Genomic DNA, 19177 nt, shown 5'->3' with positions numbered 1-19177 from the left:
TGGGAGCCTCCCATTTTTCGTGATCATTTTTGAGATGTTCCTACACCTTGGAGTCTACCTGTGGTAAATTCAGTTGACTGCACATAATTTTAAAAGACAAACAATGGTCTATATAAAGGTCTCACAGCGCACAATGCATATCAGAGCCAAAACAAAGTCATGAGGAGGAAAGAACTGCCTGTAGATGGAGTTACATGGAAGCACAGATCTGGAGAAAGCTCTGAAAAAACTTCTCCTGCGCTAAAAGTGCCCAAGAGCGCAGCGGCCGCCATATTTCTAAAATGAAAGAAGTTTGGAACAACCAGGACACTAGTTTAGTGGATCAGCCAACGCTAAGTAATAGGGGGAGAAGGGCCTTGGTAAGAGAGGTCACCAAGAACCCAATGGTCACTATGGCTGAGCTACAAAGATTCTATTTGCAGGTGGTTGACCTCCTGGAAACTTCTCCCATCATTGCAGCACTCCACTAATCTGAACTTTATGGTAGAGTGACCACAAAGAAGCCTCTCCTTTGTAAAAGACAAACGAAAGACTGCCTGGAGGTTGCCAAAAAGCACTTAAAAAAGGACTCTCACTGTGTGAAACAAGATTTCCCGGTGTGATGAAGCTAAGTCTGAACTTTTTGGCCTAAATTGTAAGTATGTCTGGAGAAAACCAGTAACTGCTCATCACCTGTCCAATACCAATACCATCCCTACAGTGAAGCATGGTGGTGGTATCATCATGCTGTGGGGGTGTTTTTCAGCAGCTGGGACAGGGAGACCGGTCAGGGTTAACAGAAAGCTGAATGGAGCAAAGAACAGAGATATTCTTAATAAAAACCTGATCCAGAGTTCTCAAAATGAGCAGAAGGTTCACCTTCCACAAAGACTATGACCCTAAGCATACAGCCAGGGCAACACAGTAGTGACCTAGTGACAACTTTGTTAAATGTCCTTGAGTTGCCCCGCCAGAGTCCTGACTTGAACCCAAACATCTCTGGAGAGACCTGAAAATTGCTGTCCACAAATAGTCCCCATCCAACCTAACAGAGCTTGACAGGATCTGCAGAAAATAGCAGAAAATCCCCAAATTCAGGTATGCAAACCTTGTAGCATCATACCCAAGAGGACTGGTGACTGTAATCGCTGCCAAAAGGTGCTCTAACCAAGTACTTAGCTTAGCTCAATGCAAAATGTTATAAATCTTTTAGAATTAAAACTTTTTCTTAAATTGAAAAACTAAAATTGTTTTCACTTTGTCATAATGAAGTATGAATGCAGAATAGGTAAAATTTGGAGATTTAATTTGCACAAGGCCACAGCATAACAAAATGTAACAAAAAAACGACTTTTGAAATGCACCGTTATAAATCTACATGTTACAAACAGAATCACACCTTTCTACACCCCATAGTTTCCAAGATAACAAAATTAGGAGTTTTCGGTGACCCCCCTGTATTTCTTGACCCCATGACCTGATAGATCTGAAAATTTAAATTTTTTATACATTCTAGTAATGAACAGATGTTTGGGTGTTACCCCTTGAGTGATTTGTATTGCAATGATCCAGCACTCTCCCTCTGTCTAACCCCTTAGATGCTGCGGTTGCTATTGAATGGGACACCCAAGGTTTTAACCCTTTCCAATCCAGTGTCAGACCTCGTCCAACATTAAGATTTCCCTGCATAGCTCTGATGTCGGGCAAGGTCTGATACATTTCTAACAGTATGGAGGACAGCGCTTCAATGTCGGCGGTTGTTCTGCATACTAATGCTAGTCTTACAGGACAGCTCTCTGATGTCGGAGGCAGTACTGCATATGTATACTGCAGTCTGAAAAACAGCGCTCCATCTATATCTATCTGTAGAACAGTCTTCAAGATCAGAACGCCGTCCTGCATATTGTGAGAATGTGTTGGACCTCGCCCAGCATTGGAGATGAAGGCCAACAATGGATTGGAAATTGATGATTTTATTAGCAATTTTTTGAACATTAACATGACAGTTCATTTTAATGCGTTTCTATTGAGTAATTCCAAGGAATCCACAACGCTCTCTTAACCAAAATAAATAAGAGCTGGGGAGTGTGAGGGTGGCAAGGAAATTGGATTGAAAAGGTTTAAACTTGAAAAAGGGAAAGGTGTTACCCCCAATCCCGGAAGTTGCCCAGCTGTGTAAATCAGCCATGCTCTCACTGATTATATGGGTACACAAGATCACTGTGGTATATATAGCTGTCACAGAACAATAAGCCCTTGATTGTGGCTGTCAGAGCATAAAGGGTTTAAAGTAAAACTGTGTAAAAGTATGTATGTAGACTACAGTATTATACCAAAGTTTTAAGTAGGTATGAAAAAATTGCTGCAGAGCAAGAATGATCTCAAAAATAGAAGTGTTGATAGTTTTTTGGTCAATCATCACAATGCTAAGTGAACAAAAAAAGATATTTAACTCAAATGAATAATTTTGTTTCAACCACCCTTTGCCTTAAAAAACACCACTTGTATGTACACTTGCAGTTTTTGAAGGAACTCGGCAAGGAGGTTGTTCCAAACATCTCTGTACCTTGACCCATTCAGCTCTGTCAACCCTGACCGGTCTTCATGTCGCAACTGCTGAAAAACACCCCCACAGCATGATGCCACCACCGTGCTACACTGTAGGGATGGTATTGGGCAGGTGATTTTTCTCCAGACAGGTTTACAATTGAGGCCAAAAATTTCAGACTTGGATTCATCAGAGATCTGAGGATGTAGGCTTGTTAAAATCCTTCCATTTCTTCATGTAATCCGAGACAGACTCAACTGTGTCGAGATCAGGGCTCTGTGGGGCAACATCATGACTTCCAGGACTCCTTGTTCATCCATTGTTTAAGAACTCCATAGTGAAGGGATCTGCTCCAGTGAATTGGCTAATAGCCAATGTGGTGCCAATATTCAAAAAGCGGTCCAAAAGAGAGCCTGGAAACTAAAGGCCGGTAAGGGTTACTTCTATTGTGGGTTAAATGTTTGAAGGGTTTCTGAGAGATGCTATCCTGGAGTAGCTCAAGGAAAATAGCTGTATGTCGTATTAGCATAGGTTTATGAGGAGTCACTCCTGTCAAACCAGCTTCTACGAGGAGGTAAATCCTAGACTGGATCAAGAAGAGTCATTAGATATCTGTGTCTCTTGTGTATCTGGATTTTTCCAAAGCATTTGTTACTGTGCCACATAAAAGGTTGGTATATAAAATAAGAATGATCAGTGATAGAAAGCAGAGGGTGGTTATAAATGGTACATACTCTAATTGGGTCACCGTTACTAGTAGGGAAACAGGGGTCAGTACTGGGCCCTATTCTTTTTAATACATTTATCCTGGTAGAAGGATTGCACAGTGAAATATCAGTATTTGCTGTTGATAATTATGCAAAGTAATTAACACAAGAGAGGACAGAATACGGTTGCAAATGAATCTGGATAAGTTGGGACTTTGGGCAGAAAAGTGGCAATATAAGGTTATGCACATGGGCAGGGAAATACATGTCATCATTACATGCTAAATGGGAAACACTGACAGTTTACATGGAAAAGGACTTGGGGATTTTAGTTAACTTAACTGGAGCAACCAGTGTCAGGCAGCTGCTGCCAAAGTAAATAGGATCATGGGGTGCATCAAAATAGGTCTAAGGGCACACGACGAGAACATTGTTCTTCCTCTTTACAAGTCACTGGTCAGACCACACACATGGAATATTGTGTACAGTTTTGGGCACCAGTAATCAAGAAATCCATATGAGCGGGTACAAATACAGGCAAACAATAAATAGAATGGGCGGACTACAATACCCAGAGAGGTTATCAAAATTGGGGTTATTTAGTTTAGAAAAAAAAGGGTTAAGGGGTGACCTAATAACTATGTGTAAATATATCAGGGGACAATACAGAGATCATCTATACCCAGGACTGTGACAAGGGGGCATCCTTTACGTCTGTACTGTATGAGCAGTGAGACTATAGAACTCTGCCTGAGGACGTGGTGACTGAATGCGATAAGAGTTTAAGAGGGGCTGTGGACGTCTTTTTTGAGGTATAGAATATTACAGGTTATGATCATTAATAACTTCAGAAGAGTCGCCGGATCCAGGGATTATTCTGATTGCCAGATTGGAGTCAAAGATTTTTTTTCCTTTAAATGAGGAAAATTGGATTCTACCTCATTGGAGTTTTTTGCCTTCCTATAGAAAAACACTGGGGAGTGGGGCACTGGACAGGATGGACATATGTCTTTTTTCAGCCTAACATACTATGTTCATTAGGCTGATAATAGTTCTTAAATGGGGTTGTCCAGGGTTAGAAAATCATGGCTGCTTTCTTTCAAACAGCAGCACCCTTGCCCATGGGCTGTGTCTGGTATTAAAGCGCAGCTCCCATACTTCCATTTAGCCAAGCTACAAGATCACACACACAACTCTATAGACAAGAGTGGCACTATGTTTGGAAGACAGACATGTTTTTCTCACCGTGGACTACCCCTTTAATGGATATTGGCTGTATGTTTTAGATACTTGTCCTGACACAGAATAAATTTGGAGCCAATCAGATGCCTTCCTGATGGTATCCCATGATGGATAAGTATTTGCCTACATTTCCCAGCTTTGAGATCACCATTAATCCTGACCAAATTCTCAACTTCATTTGCTGAAATGTAGCCCCAAGATGGCAAGAAATCTCCACCATACTTCACTGTTGGCCGCAGACACTCCTTGTGGCAGAACAAACTGCCTTCTGTTACAGCCAAATATTTCAGATTTTGACTCCTCAGTGCAGAGTACCTGCTGCTAGTTTTCTCCAATGCTGTTCTTATGCTTTTGTGTACAGTTTAGCAGCTTACCCTTGTTTCTACGCTGAAGGTAAGGCTTTTTGGCTGCAATTCTTCCCATGAAGACCACTTTTGGCCAGACTTCTCTGAACAGTATATGGGTGCACCTGGGTCCCACTGCTGTCTACAAGTTCTGAGCTGATGGCACTGGTGGACATCTTTCAATTTTGAAGGGAAGCATGATGTGTCTTTCCTTTGCTGCACTAAGTTTTCTTGGGCAACCACTGTATCTACAGTCTTCAACACTGCCCGCTTTTGTGTTTCTTCAAAAGAGCTTGAGCAGTGCATCTTGAAACCCCAGTCTCCTTGGAAATCATTGCCTGCTAGAGATCTTGCCAATGTGGTACCTTGGCTCTTGTTGCTGTGCTAAGTCTCGGTATGGTGTATTACCTGTGATGTGAAACAGTCTTTCACAACCTTAGCTTTGTTCCTCACCCAGTTTTAAGTCTCCTACACAGTTGACTCAGTTAATGACTGCGTTGCAACCCAACTATGAAAGTGATGAGGGTCACTTGGTATAATTGGTTAATCACACACCTGACTATAAACCTATTAAATCTCTAATTTTGTGCCAGTGTACCCAGAAGAATTGATGCCGTTTTGAAGGCAGAGTGTGGTCACACCCAACACATTTCTCTTTTGTTCATTCCCTTTATACTTTCTTTAAATGGCAAAAATACACTGTTAACACTTCTATTTCTGAAATCATTCTACCTTTGCAGCATTTTTTTTCCACACCTGCCTAAAAAAACTTTCAAAGTATTGTACATATGTATAGATTAAGCAAAAAAACAAAAAAAACAAAAACAAAAAACATTAACTTACATAGAAATTTTCAACATTTCATTCGCAGGCTCCTCTGTAGAGCTGTCGAGATCGTCTCTCAAAGATCGTTTGGTGCCCCTGATCGTTTTACTGTCAGTAAACCATGTGGTCCTGTTGTCAAATGCCTAAACAATAAGACGAATAGCATACTTAAGAATCAAAACAATGCATAAGGTTTATCAATTGTATTGTGTGGAAAAAAAAAAAGCTTGTTTTATGAATGTAAGATTAGATGTACTGACGCCGAGCTAAGGCTCCTTTTAGGCGAGGACATTCTCGTTTGCACAAGTGAACGAGCAAGTGACGTCATCGCTAAGTGACGTCATCGCTATCTCGTTCGCCTTCGCTCAGCCCTGTTTTGAAGGGCAGATTCATCATTGACTTTTGAACAAGTGACAGCGTTATGGAGCATTTATTTTAAGCAAGAAGAAATGCAGTATTGGCCTTAAATATTAAAATGGACAAATTATCAGGTCCAGATGACACACACCTGAGCTCTATAAGGGGCGGGGAGGTTAAGAGAATCCTGACAATGACTGAGTGAGCACACTGACCTGGGAACCCCCACCACAAGGATGCGGAAATTGCAATTTTGGACTCTGAAAGCTGCACCGGTGGTCCCTATGGGAGAGAGAAGGAGAAGGGGGCATCTCCACAAGAGGTAACTGGAGTTCAGAGGAGGCACAAACAGGACTGCACCGCTTCTGACTGCAACCTGGAAGCAGATCCTTTCGCTCCCGCTTCTCTATTCCGAGCTGCAGCCACATCTCAGAGCATATACAGCGGAGAGGTAAGTGCACTAATATCTCCCAAATCTCCTCTCAGCACAATGCTCAGAGCCCTTTGCCACAGCAGCAGCTCCAGTGACATCACCACTAATTTGGTCAGTTGTTCGCACTCGTGTAGAAGGTTTAGAGAGGCAGATCATCGCTGAGAATCGTTCTCCTCTCGTTCAGTGATTCACATGCCTATTTAAACACTGAGCGTGGACTGTTTAGATGTAAAGAGGAGTGAGCGAACAAGCGAGGAGTTTTATGCAGGCTGAAACTGAGCGACAAACAAAAAGTGCACAATGGCTTTGAGTTTAGACTTAAAGGGGTTGTCCGGCGGCAGCAAGTGGGTCTATACACTTCTGTATGGCCATATTAATGCACTTTGTAATGTACATTGTGCATTAATTATGAGCCATACAGAAGTTATCAAAAGTTTTATACTTACCTGCTCCGTTGCTGGCGTCCTCGTCTACATGGTGCCGACTAATTTTCGGCCTCCAATGGCCAAATTAGCCGCGCTTGCGCAGTCCGGGTCTTCTGCTGTCTTCAATGGGGCCGCTCGTGCAGAATGCCGACTCCGTGTAGCTCCGCCCCGTCACTTGCCGATTCCAGCCAATCAGGAGGCTAGAATCGGCAATGGACCGCACAGAAGCCCTGCGGTCCACAGAGAGAGAGGATCATCTTCAGCAGGTGAGTATGAAGACGCCGGACCGCCGGGATTCGGGTAAGTACTACCCGTTTGTTTTTGTAACCCCTGCATCGGGGTTGTCTCGCGCCGAACCGGGGGGGCAGGGGGAGGGGGGGGGGTGTGTTAAAAAAAAAAAACGTTTCGGCGCGGGACAACCCCTTTAATGATTATTGTGCACGTTCGTTTGCTTGCACGCAATTTGAGTGACAATCGTTATCTTAAATGAGCCTTAAATCTCCCTACCCCACTTCAAGCCTGGGTGCTGCAGAACACGAAGCTCCTTATCAGACCAGTCCACCGATCTTATCAACTACCCTTGTAGTTTAGCAGGACTGGGACGTGAAACTACTCCCTACTAGACAGGAGATTGAGAAATTTGTAGAGCTTAGCTCCATGAAAGTGGCGATTCAACCAAACACTGAAAGTTTAAGTGAATGATATCTCAACCTAACTAGAGCTTCAGGTCTTCTAAGGTTTCTGACCTCCTGTCCAAATGAGGCACATAAACATATAAAAACAACTTTACCGTCTGCATGACAGAGATTGAGAATCAGAGCAGATGGAATAAAACAAGAATAAGGAGCTTTTCTGAAGCAACCAAGACAGTAGACCTGGTACCCACCATACTGGGTTTGGTCAGCAGGATTCTAGGGTGCCCAGTTTCAGAAGAGTTGGAAATTTCTAGAGTCCATAGGGCTCTGGGACCCATTAACTCTGAAATGAATAAGCCACCAGATGGGATAGGTAGTCATATTGCAGTTTGCCTTAACATTTCATCCGTCATCTACAATGGGTAACTGCACTGTGGTCTGATCATTCTCCAGCTGGATCTGGCAGGGGAGGAAACCAGGTAGTATCTGAATAAGTCTTTAAATCATGGATACAGTCTGTAAGGGGGAGGTCGCTTTCGCCATTTCCAATGTTATTGCAGATCATGCATTAGACCACACGTCTTTTCCTCTGCAGTGGTAGGCCTAAAAATGTGTAATTAGGGGCATATCAATCAATAACTGGGCCAGGTTAAAAAGAGAAAAGACTACTAAGGCAACAGCTTTGTGCTACAATGGAGGAATTACATAAGGCTTGACCCAGTCAGGTTTACTGAACCAAGCACTGTTCAAAAGTTGTAATATACAAGTGTTGAAAGACCACAGGAACAATTTTGTAGTGTTATGAAAATGTAAATTATGTGGTTGCATATTGGCACGTTTACACATGTCAAATAGCAAACCTAGTTAAAGGGGGTTATCCAGGACTAAATAAACATGGCTGATTTCTACTAAACAGTGCCATGGGTTGGGTCCGGTATTGCAGCTCAGCTCCCATTCACTTCCAATTGAGCTGAGCAGCAATACTACACACACAACTTATGGACAGGAGTGGAGTCATTTTTCGGAGACAGCAGCTATTTTCCAATCCCAGACAACCTCTTTAAGGCTTACTATGACTCCCCATATTATATAAGGGGCTATATGTAGATGTAGCAGTACCAGAATTATATTTGAAAATAAAATTACTACATCCACAAAAAGGGTCCTTCCTACAATCTCGAGGTTAGATATGGAAGATTTAGACTCAATAAGCAAAAGGAACCATCTAGTCTCTTGGAACAGGAGAAGAACCCAGGGCCTGATGGTGTCACGGCCATATTCTTTAAATTATTCAAAATGCAACCCCTTCCTATCCTAATTAACAGTATATCTCCTTTCTGCCCCTTTCCCTAAACAGTCCCTGGATTGCAGTTGGGCAATTCTGCCAAAACTTAAATGGATTTTATTTTTAACATTTCTGGACAATTTTTAATTGAATTTTTTTTTTTTGCTAAATGAACTGAAGGGGGAAAAAAAAAAAAAAAGCTAGGAGTGTGTTTAAATTAATTTTCTTTATACAAGTAAGTTTTCAACCCAACTATATTGTAGCCAAACATCAGTTTCTAGCCTGTGTAAGTGTATTAAATTACCGCGTTTATTGTGTGGTATAAGTGTTAACTTTATTCTTTGTCTAAGATTCTGGTGATGAATTTAGTTTTATTTTGTATTACTGTTGCACAATAAACCCCTTCTAAGTTAATTGTATTTGCATCACTGCATTTTCAACTACATTTTTTTTCCTGTACAATACAGTACTGCACCCAGGATTACCAGCAACCTCTGGGGGGTTGTGGATGAGTTAATCGTATATCGTTGTGGTAACTGCAGTAGTCAATTCTATCAAACTTTACAAGAGACAAAAAAAAAATATTTCACATTTTGCCCCCATCATCATAGCTGCTTTTCTAAATGTAGGATAATGATGGAGTTTCTCATTGGTCGGTTGACCCACGACATATTGCAGTTTGTGTAGTTCACTAGATTGGCCAGCAGGGTTCAATAAACCAAAATTATTTACTTATTTTTTTTTAAACACAACCTATTGCAGTTACAACGATATGTAGAGTTTATTATTCAAAACTAGTAACTCAGGCCAATAACCTCTCTTTAGTAAATGGAAAGATGAATTGCAGGTTACTCTCGAACAGGAGGCTCTCAAAAGGCCTGTCTTGTCACACAGTAAATTATAGCCCTCGCAGGCTAGGGAGAAGCATTATAAAATTCTGGAAAGAACGTTCCACCTCCATTCTGGCAGCACTGAGCGATGCCAGCAATACTTGCTCCTGTGTAGCAAATGAGCGAGCATCACTGGGACCAGTGTTGTGTAATAAATGCAGCTATATTTTATCAGCTACACAATGTGTGGGACATTTTATACGCCATTTAATATGTTTAGTACAACTGTTGAAAATTTTACTAATCTATTGCATTACTTTCAAAATTACATAAATTATCTGTCCAATATGTAAAGCTTGGCTAAACTTTCAGGTGACTGTAGAACCTGTTGTGTGTACATGAGAAGAAAAAAACCACTTCTAAATCATTACATAATTTGTCTCATGCACATCTTAAAATGTGTTATCCAACCTATTAAAAATTGATTGACAATCTGCAGGCTACACCATCAATATCTGATCTGTGGAGGTCTGTCACTCGGGATCCCCGCTGATCAGCTAGTTGAAGGAGCTGTGACGCTCATGTGAGGGCTAGAGGCTCTTCAAGTCAGCTGACTAGCAGGATTTTTGAGCAGTGGACCCCCAGCGATCAGATACTGATAGTGTATCCTGAGGCCAAGCAACCAAAATTTAAAAAAATTGTATATGATAATCCCTTTAACCATTTTCTTTTTGACTCAATTTCTGAGCATCATTTTCTATGACCTTAGCTCCAGAAGTTTGTTTAGACCAGCTGCTAGGTCATCTCCTATGCACAGTACATATAGGAAAAGATTCTTCTCCCCCATCTTCCACTCAGATGCAGAATGTAAGACATATTATAGCAGCACCAAGCAGTTGAATGCAGCACTGGGGTGAGGTAGAACACTTACTAAATATGCTACAGCAGTATCTGTAGGTCTGTTTGTGTGTCCTTCGGCTTCAGTCTCCCCCAGCCACTCTCCTTCCTCCTTGCCTTTCTATAAACGTCTATGGGCAGGTGCTGCAACCTGATCTCACTATACAGATTTCTGCGGTTATCGTTCATTCTCAATTTACTGGTAAACCTTGCACACAAGAGGGGTGTGTGGGTGTGTGTGAGTGAGTGAGAGAGTGAGAGAGTCCGTCCCTTTGAAAGAAGTGGCTGATACTTTGCTTCCTTAGTGCAATACTGTTCTAACTCCACTTTTGGCTGATTGCAGGTCTATGAGGGGTAAAAAAACATTCCATTTTGTTTTAACTGCCCTGGAAGTCATGTTGTCCAAGCCATTATGTTCTAACTGCTCACAAAAAGGCGGCCCAAACTAGGAGAAAAAGAAAACTTACAAAAAAAATTCTATGATCAGACTCTTGCATTCTCCAGAACTACTTCTTTGATGGCAGAGGCAATACAAGAGTTCTCGCGGAAAGATAATCATAAGAAATAATGGTACACCAAAAATACCAGGAACCTTAGCATGGCGGCCCCTATCCATAGCTTGCTGTGCATAGAATCATAATAAACTCTTCCGCTAAATTGAATTAAGTTGAGATTCAGCTAAAGTTGCAAGACTTTTACAATTACAAGATAATGACCCAATATGCATCTTGCCAAAAACTTCCATGTACACAGATCAGACAGACAGTCTATGAATAAAAAAGTTGCACTTTGCGTACAAGACTTCTCTACGAGGTGGTTTGTAATTCCAGGCCAGCTTTGTGAAATGAATAAAAACTAGATGTGGAGTGATAAAATTGGTAAGCAAAACAAAAAAAAAAAAAATATATAGTTCATTTAATTTTTATTCAATTTTTCAGTTTTCAAACTGGGTACGACAAATAGTCATCTTTCATGTACAAGGAAATACAAACAGTATATCATGTAGCATACAAAAATTGTACAATAGTCAACAATTGAATTGAAATCTGTAAAACTAGGGAAGGAGTAGAAAAGAGAAAGCATAAATGTAGAAAGTAGTTACCATGTTGATAAAAATGGCATGATCAGCATTTCACACATTTGCTAACTCACCCTGATTGATCGAAGGCTTATCATGGGGATAGGGTCATAATACACTTACTACACAGTAGGTGCTACAGGTATTATTGTATCTTGACGCCACCAGGAAGTCCTGGTGGAGGCAAGAGTGATAGTATGGGAGGGGAGGGGCATGATGCCCTCTGCTGCTTAGATGTGCGATTCCCCCCTCTCCCGCTGCTGCGCTCTACCGGTCCCAGGAGCGTGCTCATGTTCTGGGCGCTGCTGAAATTCACCCCCTTTCTGCTGTCCCCGATAAGTTGCAGTACTCCTTCAGTCCTAGGAGCCTGCTGATGTTCTGCCCGCTGCTGACAGTAACCCCCCCCCCCCGCTATCGGGCATCTGTAGCAGCCCCCCCTTCGGTCCTACAGCCGTGCTCAGCACACACTCCACACCCCCACACACACCCCACTCACCATTGGCCATCAGTTCCTTGGGTCCTCCGCTCCCAGCAGCATGGTGAGCTTCACCCCGATGAACTGCTGTGCTCTTCCACTGCTTAGTCACCCACTATGTCAGCGCAACTGCATGGGGGAGGACAGTGTTTGTACACATTGTAGCCTGGGCTGGAGGGTTAGGACAAGTTTTGCTTTCATCATTTTCTGTAAATGCTTGCATGTTACAGCAGTAACAAAGCATTTACACCGAATCATTAAACATCAAACAGGATGGCAGGCACAAATTAGTACAGAGGTGGATAGGACCTTCAAGCGGCTTTACAAATTCTGCCAAATCGGGAGCTAGGGGTGCGACAGGGGCGTTCCTCCTGTCAAACCCCTAGCTTCCGTTGGCGTAAAGGTACAATAATAGCACTGCTAGATGACCGTGCTCTCCATAGGTGAGGGAATTTGGGAAGTATTAGGGTACAACATGCAAGCATTTTCTCACATGTATAGGTTTGATTTATGGAGAATACAGTTTCTCCTACACTGTGCTTTTCCAATGCCTCAATATGGTGAGATTGGATCAAGTCAGTATGTTGGTGTATAAGCAAATATATACCAAGGCTGAGGGAGGGGATTTCAGCACCACACAACACACTACGGAGAACATCTGAAAACAGAGCGCCAACATTTTTTGACGTGGACAGCCCCACAAGACATGCAACAAATGTCCCCTTATCACCACAATTTCTTCAGCAGTTAGGATACATTGGAGCTAATAGGACTGGAGTATTCTACCATCAGTGTTTTTCATTGTTTCCACATATTAACTACAATTAAGTGTTGTGTGTGTCTCCATTCTTTATCAATGAATGTTTGAGCACGATCCCTCTCCCAATTTCCTTTAATGGATATATTTTTTTTGGAAAATTACTCAGTCATGCCAAAAGGTATCGATAGGCTTCAGACCCTTAGTTCCTCTTGAATATGTTTAGGTTACCCTTAGGGCTCTTTCACACGGGCGTATTTTTCATCAGTATTTTGTGAGCCAAAACCAGAAGTGGAGAGAAAGTATCATTTGAAAGATTTGCATTTCTTCCGTATTTTGGACCCACTCCTAATTTTGGCTTACAAAATAATGATGAAAAATACGCCCATGTGAACAAGGCCTTACCCTGAAGCAAAGAGGATATATGAGCCTTAAAAAAATAAAAATGGTGCATTTATATATTTGTTGATCTCCAGGGGTCAAATGGTATTGGGACATTAAGTGATCATATGGTAGGAGTGATTATCCCTGCAGAGAAGTGTGCCAGAGTGATATCTCTAAGTGGATCTCATCAGGTAAGAGATAGCATGTTGCAGCAAATCTAAGCCTGGTTTCACACAGGGCGAATTTGCTGCGGTTTTGCCGCGGATTGCCGTTGCATATCCGCACTGCGGCAAAACCGCTACGTTTGCAGTGCAATGCAGCACAAAGAGTTTTGCAAAAAAGCTGTTCTCACAGGGCGGATTTTTTCTGCACAGCCAGAGTGCGGAAATGCAACTGTGACGCGGTTTTCAAAGATGCAGCATGTCCATTCTTCTGTCTTTTCTGCAGCGCTTTTTTGTCCATAAACCTATGGATGCAGCAAAAAGCAAAAAATGCTGCAGAAAAAACCGCTTGCGGATTTTTCCGCAAGAAAATCCGCAAGCCAAACTTAACCTTTGAAGTGGTTTTGCCGCAGAAGCATTTCTTCTGCGGCAAAACTGCAGCAAATCTGCCCTGTGTGAACCCAGCCTAAGGAATGCATTCCCCTGGAAGATGCCAATGGGGTTCTACACGATTATGATTTTCCAAGCAGTTAGAGATAAGGGTAAATGGGGAGAGATATGGCAATGTACCGTATTTTTCACTTTATAGGAGGCACCGCTGTTTTAGAGGGGGAAAATAGGGAAAAAATATTCTGAACTCATTTAGGGACAGTGCCAGGTAACAGTGCAGCAGAGGTCTGCGACAGCAGAGTTTCATGTCACAGTGGTGCTTGTTCGGCAGGAGGAAGTGAAGAAACCGATTGGTGAAGGAGGGGGAAGCAGCAGCAGTTCCTGCCGCATTTAAAACCAATCAGCAGCATACATGGGCGGCAGTGGGGAGGAGAGAAAACTGGTATGTGATCGCACATTTGTTCCCGTGATCACAAGTTTGTTTGCACGACCGCAATTTAGTTGCCATGATCGTGCATTTAAGCGCGCAACCGCGTGAACAGTTGCTGATGCGACAAATTTCAGCACATTCGCTTTATAAGATGCAGTGACTTTTTCTCTTGCTTTGGGAGGAAGACAAGTGAGCTTTCTAAAGCGAAAAATACGGTAGGTAGTTGCCACAGAGAGGTTATGAGTAGAGATGAGCGAGCACCAAAATGCTCGAGTGCTCGTTACTCGAGTCGAACTTTCAGTGATGCTCGAGAGTTCGTTTCGAGTAACGAACCCCATTTAAGTCAATGGGCGACTCAAGCATTTTTGTATATCGCCGATGCTCGCTAAGGTTTTCATTTGTGAAAACCTGGGAAATTCAAGAAAGTGATGGGAACGACACAGAAACGGATAGGGCAGGCGAGGGGCTACATCTCAAGTTCCCAGGTCCCACTATTAAGCCACAATAGTGGCAAGAGTGAGACCCCCCCCCCTCCCCCGCACTGTCAGCATAAAGATCGTTCTCCTCTGCCACAGCTGTAACAGCTGTGGCAGAGAAGAACGATGTTAGCCCATTGAATTCAGATTGGTCCCTGCGCTGAGCCAATGAGAGGCAGCAGTCACTCACCCACCAATTAGAGGCAGCTCATTCAGCAGGCGGGGATTTTAAATCCCCGGCTGCTGAATACTACTCACAGCTGTTCAGAGCAGTTCAGGAGGACTGCCGCCGGCTGCGCTGAACTCCGTCTGCCGGGACCAGGTGAGTATATATATATATTTTTTATTTTTACACATTTCTGGATGAATTGCAGGGAAGGGCTTATATATTTAAGCCCTTCCCGACAATTCATCCCGCGATCGCCGGCAGCCCATTGCTTTCAATTGGAGCCGGCTGTATTGCCGGCTCCATTGAATTCAACGGTCAGTGCTCGTTTAATCGAGACGAGTACCGCGTGGTGCTCGCCTCGAGTAACGAGCATCTCGAGCACCCTAATACTCGAACGAGCATCAAGCTCGGACGAGTATGCTCGCTCATCTCTAGTTATGATCAGATTTAAGTGAGATTTGTGTGTATTCAGGGTGTCCAAGTTTCAAGCTTCCAACATAGGGCCAATTGAAATACATGCGTAGCTAGACAGTGAATCACAAATATCAGGAATGCCAAGTTCTTCTATCAATCTATCATTTGTAAGCACCTTGTTAGCTAGACGTGTTTCTGCTGTACTCAAATTGTGATAACTATAGATGAGCGAGTATACTCGCTAAAGGCAATTGCTCGAGCGAGCATTGCCTTTAGCGAGTATATCTCCCGCTCGAGACGGAAGGTTCGGGTGCTGGCAGCGGACACGGAGCTGCGGGGGAGAGCGGAGCGGAGATCTCTCTCTCCCTCTCTCCCCCCCACTCCCTCCTGCTGACAGCCGCTATTCACCGCTCCCCCGCGCCGCCATCCGAACCTTCCGTCTGGAGTGGGGGGGGATACTCGCTAAAGGCAATGCTCGCTCGAGCAATTGCCTTTAGCGAGTATACTCGCTCATCTCTAGTGATAACTTAAAACTGTAAAAGCAAAAAAAATATAGGAGATGTGACGATAAAAGCATTTTTAAAAAGCGGCTATTCTACCTAGCCGTATCATCCGCCGGGCGTCCTGCAGTCCTCATTCACCCACAGAAGATCACTTCCTGGTTAGGGGAATTATAAACCTCACCTCCATCAAGCGATCGCTCCAATTGGCCAAGCAGCGCTCGAGAAGCAATCAATGCAGTGTTCGATGAATCAATGTGACGCTGCGATTTGTTCTTCGACCACTGCTTAGCCAAATCACAGCTATTACGTTGTGGAGGTGGGATTTAGGAATTGGCCAATCAATGCCACGGCTTAGCGTGTCGGAGCTCCGGAGAACAGCAGGAGGCACCTAGACTGAGCCTGCTAAGCATATTAAGATATCCCCCCAAAATAAGACTTAGCGCCTCTTGTGGCAACACTATATATAAGACAGGGTCTTATTTTCAGGGAACCATGGTATCATAATATTGTCACTACATATACGCCATACCATTATTTGAAAAATTCTAGAAAAACACTGGGACGTTCCTTTAAAAGATCCTTTCCTAAAAGATAAGGATTGACATTCAAGAGAGCACATGTTAAATATCCTTGCCCCCAACTAGCTTAAAAAATAAGAAAAACAGATACAATGAAAAATGCCTTGTTTTCCGGTGTAGTTGGCATTTATCGATGCGGAATTGGGAGATGCAAGTGCTGTTCTAACATAAAAATGAAGGCAGTTGAATTTATGAAGAATTTTATAGGAAAGGTCTTGTGTGGTTGCTCAGTTGTCATTAGAATGTACATGCAGCTCGCAATACATAGGACCACACAATGCCTGCGTTCTAGAGTTAATAACCATAGGTCTAATACCACCAGTCATTTTTTTAAATTGCTTCTAGACACTGCCTTTTAGCGCATAATTGTTGATTTCATCGTTTTTACTGTTACAGCAGTGGAACACACCTCACTGGATGCTGAAAATATGTTGGATGGATGGAAAAAAAAAAAAAAAAAAAAAACACGGAGAGGTTTTGGATCTATAAACTTTATACGTCTAGTCCCATTAGGACTGAACGCCAACCTGGAAAAATCAGTTCAATTAAAACCTAAAGTCTCAAAAAATATTTACAAATAGCTTCCTTCAACCTTCTTTGGCGGCCATTCAATTTAAAGGAGATGTCCCGAGGCAGCAAGTGGGTCTATACACTTCTGTATGGCCATAATAATGCACTTTGTAATGTACATTGTGCATTAATTATGAGCCATACAGAAGTTATAAAAAGTTTTATACTTACCTGCTCCGTTGCTAGCGTCCTCGTCTCCATGGAGCCGACTAATTTTTGGCCTCCGATGGCCAAATTAGCCGCGCTTGCGCAGTCCGGGTCTTCAGCAGTCTTCTATGGAGCCGCTCGTGCCAGAGAGCGGCTCCGTGTAGCTCCGCCCCGTCACGTGCCGATTCCAGCCAATCAGGAGGCTGGAATCGGCAGTGGACCGCACAGAAGAGCTGCGGTCCACGAAGGTAGAAGATCCCGGCGGCCATCTTCAGCAGGTGAGTATGAAGACGCCGGACCGCCGGGATTCAGGTAAGCGCTGTGCGGGTGGTTTTTTTAACCCCTGCATCGGGGTTGTCTCGCGCCGAACGGGGGGGGGGGGGGGTTAAAAAAAAAAAAAAACCCGTTTCGGCGCGGGACATCTCCTTTAATTGTATATTTTAACAAAGGTTTCCTTTGTTTCTACATTATTAAAACACAATACAATTGTACTGCCCCTTATATTTAAATTCATTGCCCCTTAATTCTATATTTTATAGCACTGACATCTGTGCTCATGTTTGTCATGTTTCTATTTAATTCTTACTTGTAGGACTATAATCAGTGGTTTCTAAAGGAGTGTCAAAAACGTGTTTTATTGGCAGTCTTTAAAATAAAAAAAGAACCACTGGGTATAATACTCATTTAAATAACTGGCACAACTCACAAAATAAGTCCACAATCTTTACTTTCTCCTCTCAATCTCCAATTAGGACCTCTTGAAGGTGTTCTCCCTATGGACTAGTGCTAGACCAACAGCACTAGTATTTAGTACTCTCCATGTTTGCCTGGTGCTTGGTGGCCTTTCATGAATCGCACTTGATCTTCCCTAATTAATGTTGGCAAAATAGGTGCCAGTCTAGAAGCAAATATTTAGAAAGGGTAACTACCGGAGCTTGTTTGCTTTCCTTTGGAAAAGAACCCTCTGTGACCTCTAGCTGAAAAGTTTTATACGTATATGGAGATACCATTGCTTGGGAGCACTTACGAATCCATCTGGGCCTGGTGATTTACCCACTGGCAAGGAATGTTTAAGTACTTCCGATATTGTGAGTGGAGAGTCGAGAGATTCTCTCCGACCCGCGGAAGAGGTAGGTAAATTAAGCTTTTGCAAAACCAGATGAACAGATTGATGGGCTGTACTGGGAAATGTAAAGGGATCATCCTTAAGGTTACATAGAGCTGAATAATTTCTAAAAGCATTTGTTATATCTGTTGGATCCTTTAGTTTCCCTGTGTTATTTGGATCTAACTGGTATAGGATCCAAGATTTAGGACGCTGGGCTTTAAGACGAGACCCTAATAGCTTCTTAGATTTGTTTTGTGAGCAGTACTGGGCTTTGATTCTTTGGTTTCCTCTCAAAAATTTGGAGCAATATACTTTGGGGTGTCTGCCTGTATTGAAACAGTTCTACTTGTTGTGTTTGTGTTCATTTTGTGTTTCAAGGGCCTTAATTTTATGGAGCATCTCCTCTAAGCTTTTAGTTCTTATTTTACTAGTGTCCTAATCTTATGAACGAGCCTCTGAAATGTGTGTTCCATAGGACATCAGAATTTACCTCAGGGGTTGTCCCGTGAACGCAAGTGGGGTTATACACTTCTGTATGGCCATATTAATGCACTTTGTAATGTACATCGTGCATTAAATATGAGCCATACAGAAGTTATACACTTACCTCCTCCGGTGCTGGCGTCCCCGTCTCCATGGCGCCGACTAACGTTGCCTTCTCCTTCCATTAGACGCGCTTGCGGTTCTGTTCAATGGGGCTTCTCCGGTGTGCTCGCGCCGCTGAGGTCTTCTGCGCATGTGCAGACCAGCTCTCCGGCGCGAACACACCGGAGAAGCCCCATTGAACAGAACAGAAGACTGCACAGCGCAACCGCATCTAATGGAAGGAGAAGGCAACGTTAGTCGGCGCCATGGAGACGGGGATGCCAGCACCGGAGGGGGTAAGTGTATAACTTCTGTATGGCTCATATTTAATGCACGATGTATATTACAAAGTGCATTAATATGGCCATACAGAAGTGTATAACCCCACTTGCTTTCACGGGACAACCCCTTTAAGTCCCTTTTGAGACTAGGTTTGTGTCCAAGC

At 43.0% G+C, this 19177-nt stretch overlaps 1 protein-coding gene across 6 annotated transcripts in view; it reads right to left on the bottom strand.

The window, feature by feature from the left end:
* Positions 1-19177, bottom strand: part of LOC136631913 (heat shock factor protein 2-like) — a 69256-nt gene that overhangs the window by 12946 nt on the left and 37133 nt on the right. For all 6 annotated transcript variants that reach the window (XR_010793096.1, XR_010793097.1, XM_066606402.1 and 3 more), the window contains exon 8: positions 5664-5788. Coding sequence is in view for 4 of the 6 variants with exons in the window: in XM_066606402.1 (XP_066462499.1) it covers positions 5664-5788 (125 nt within the window). In the remaining 2 variants the exon portion in view is untranslated. The remainder of the gene's footprint in view (positions 1-5663; positions 5789-19177) is intronic.

This window comes from Eleutherodactylus coqui, chromosome 1 (assembly GCF_035609145.1).
Source record: "Eleutherodactylus coqui strain aEleCoq1 chromosome 1, aEleCoq1.hap1, whole genome shotgun sequence".
Taxonomy (NCBI): domain Eukaryota; kingdom Metazoa; phylum Chordata; class Amphibia; order Anura; family Eleutherodactylidae; genus Eleutherodactylus; species Eleutherodactylus coqui.
Note: the sequence above shows the minus strand (reverse complement) of the source record. Positions and strands in the feature narration are given on the sequence as shown.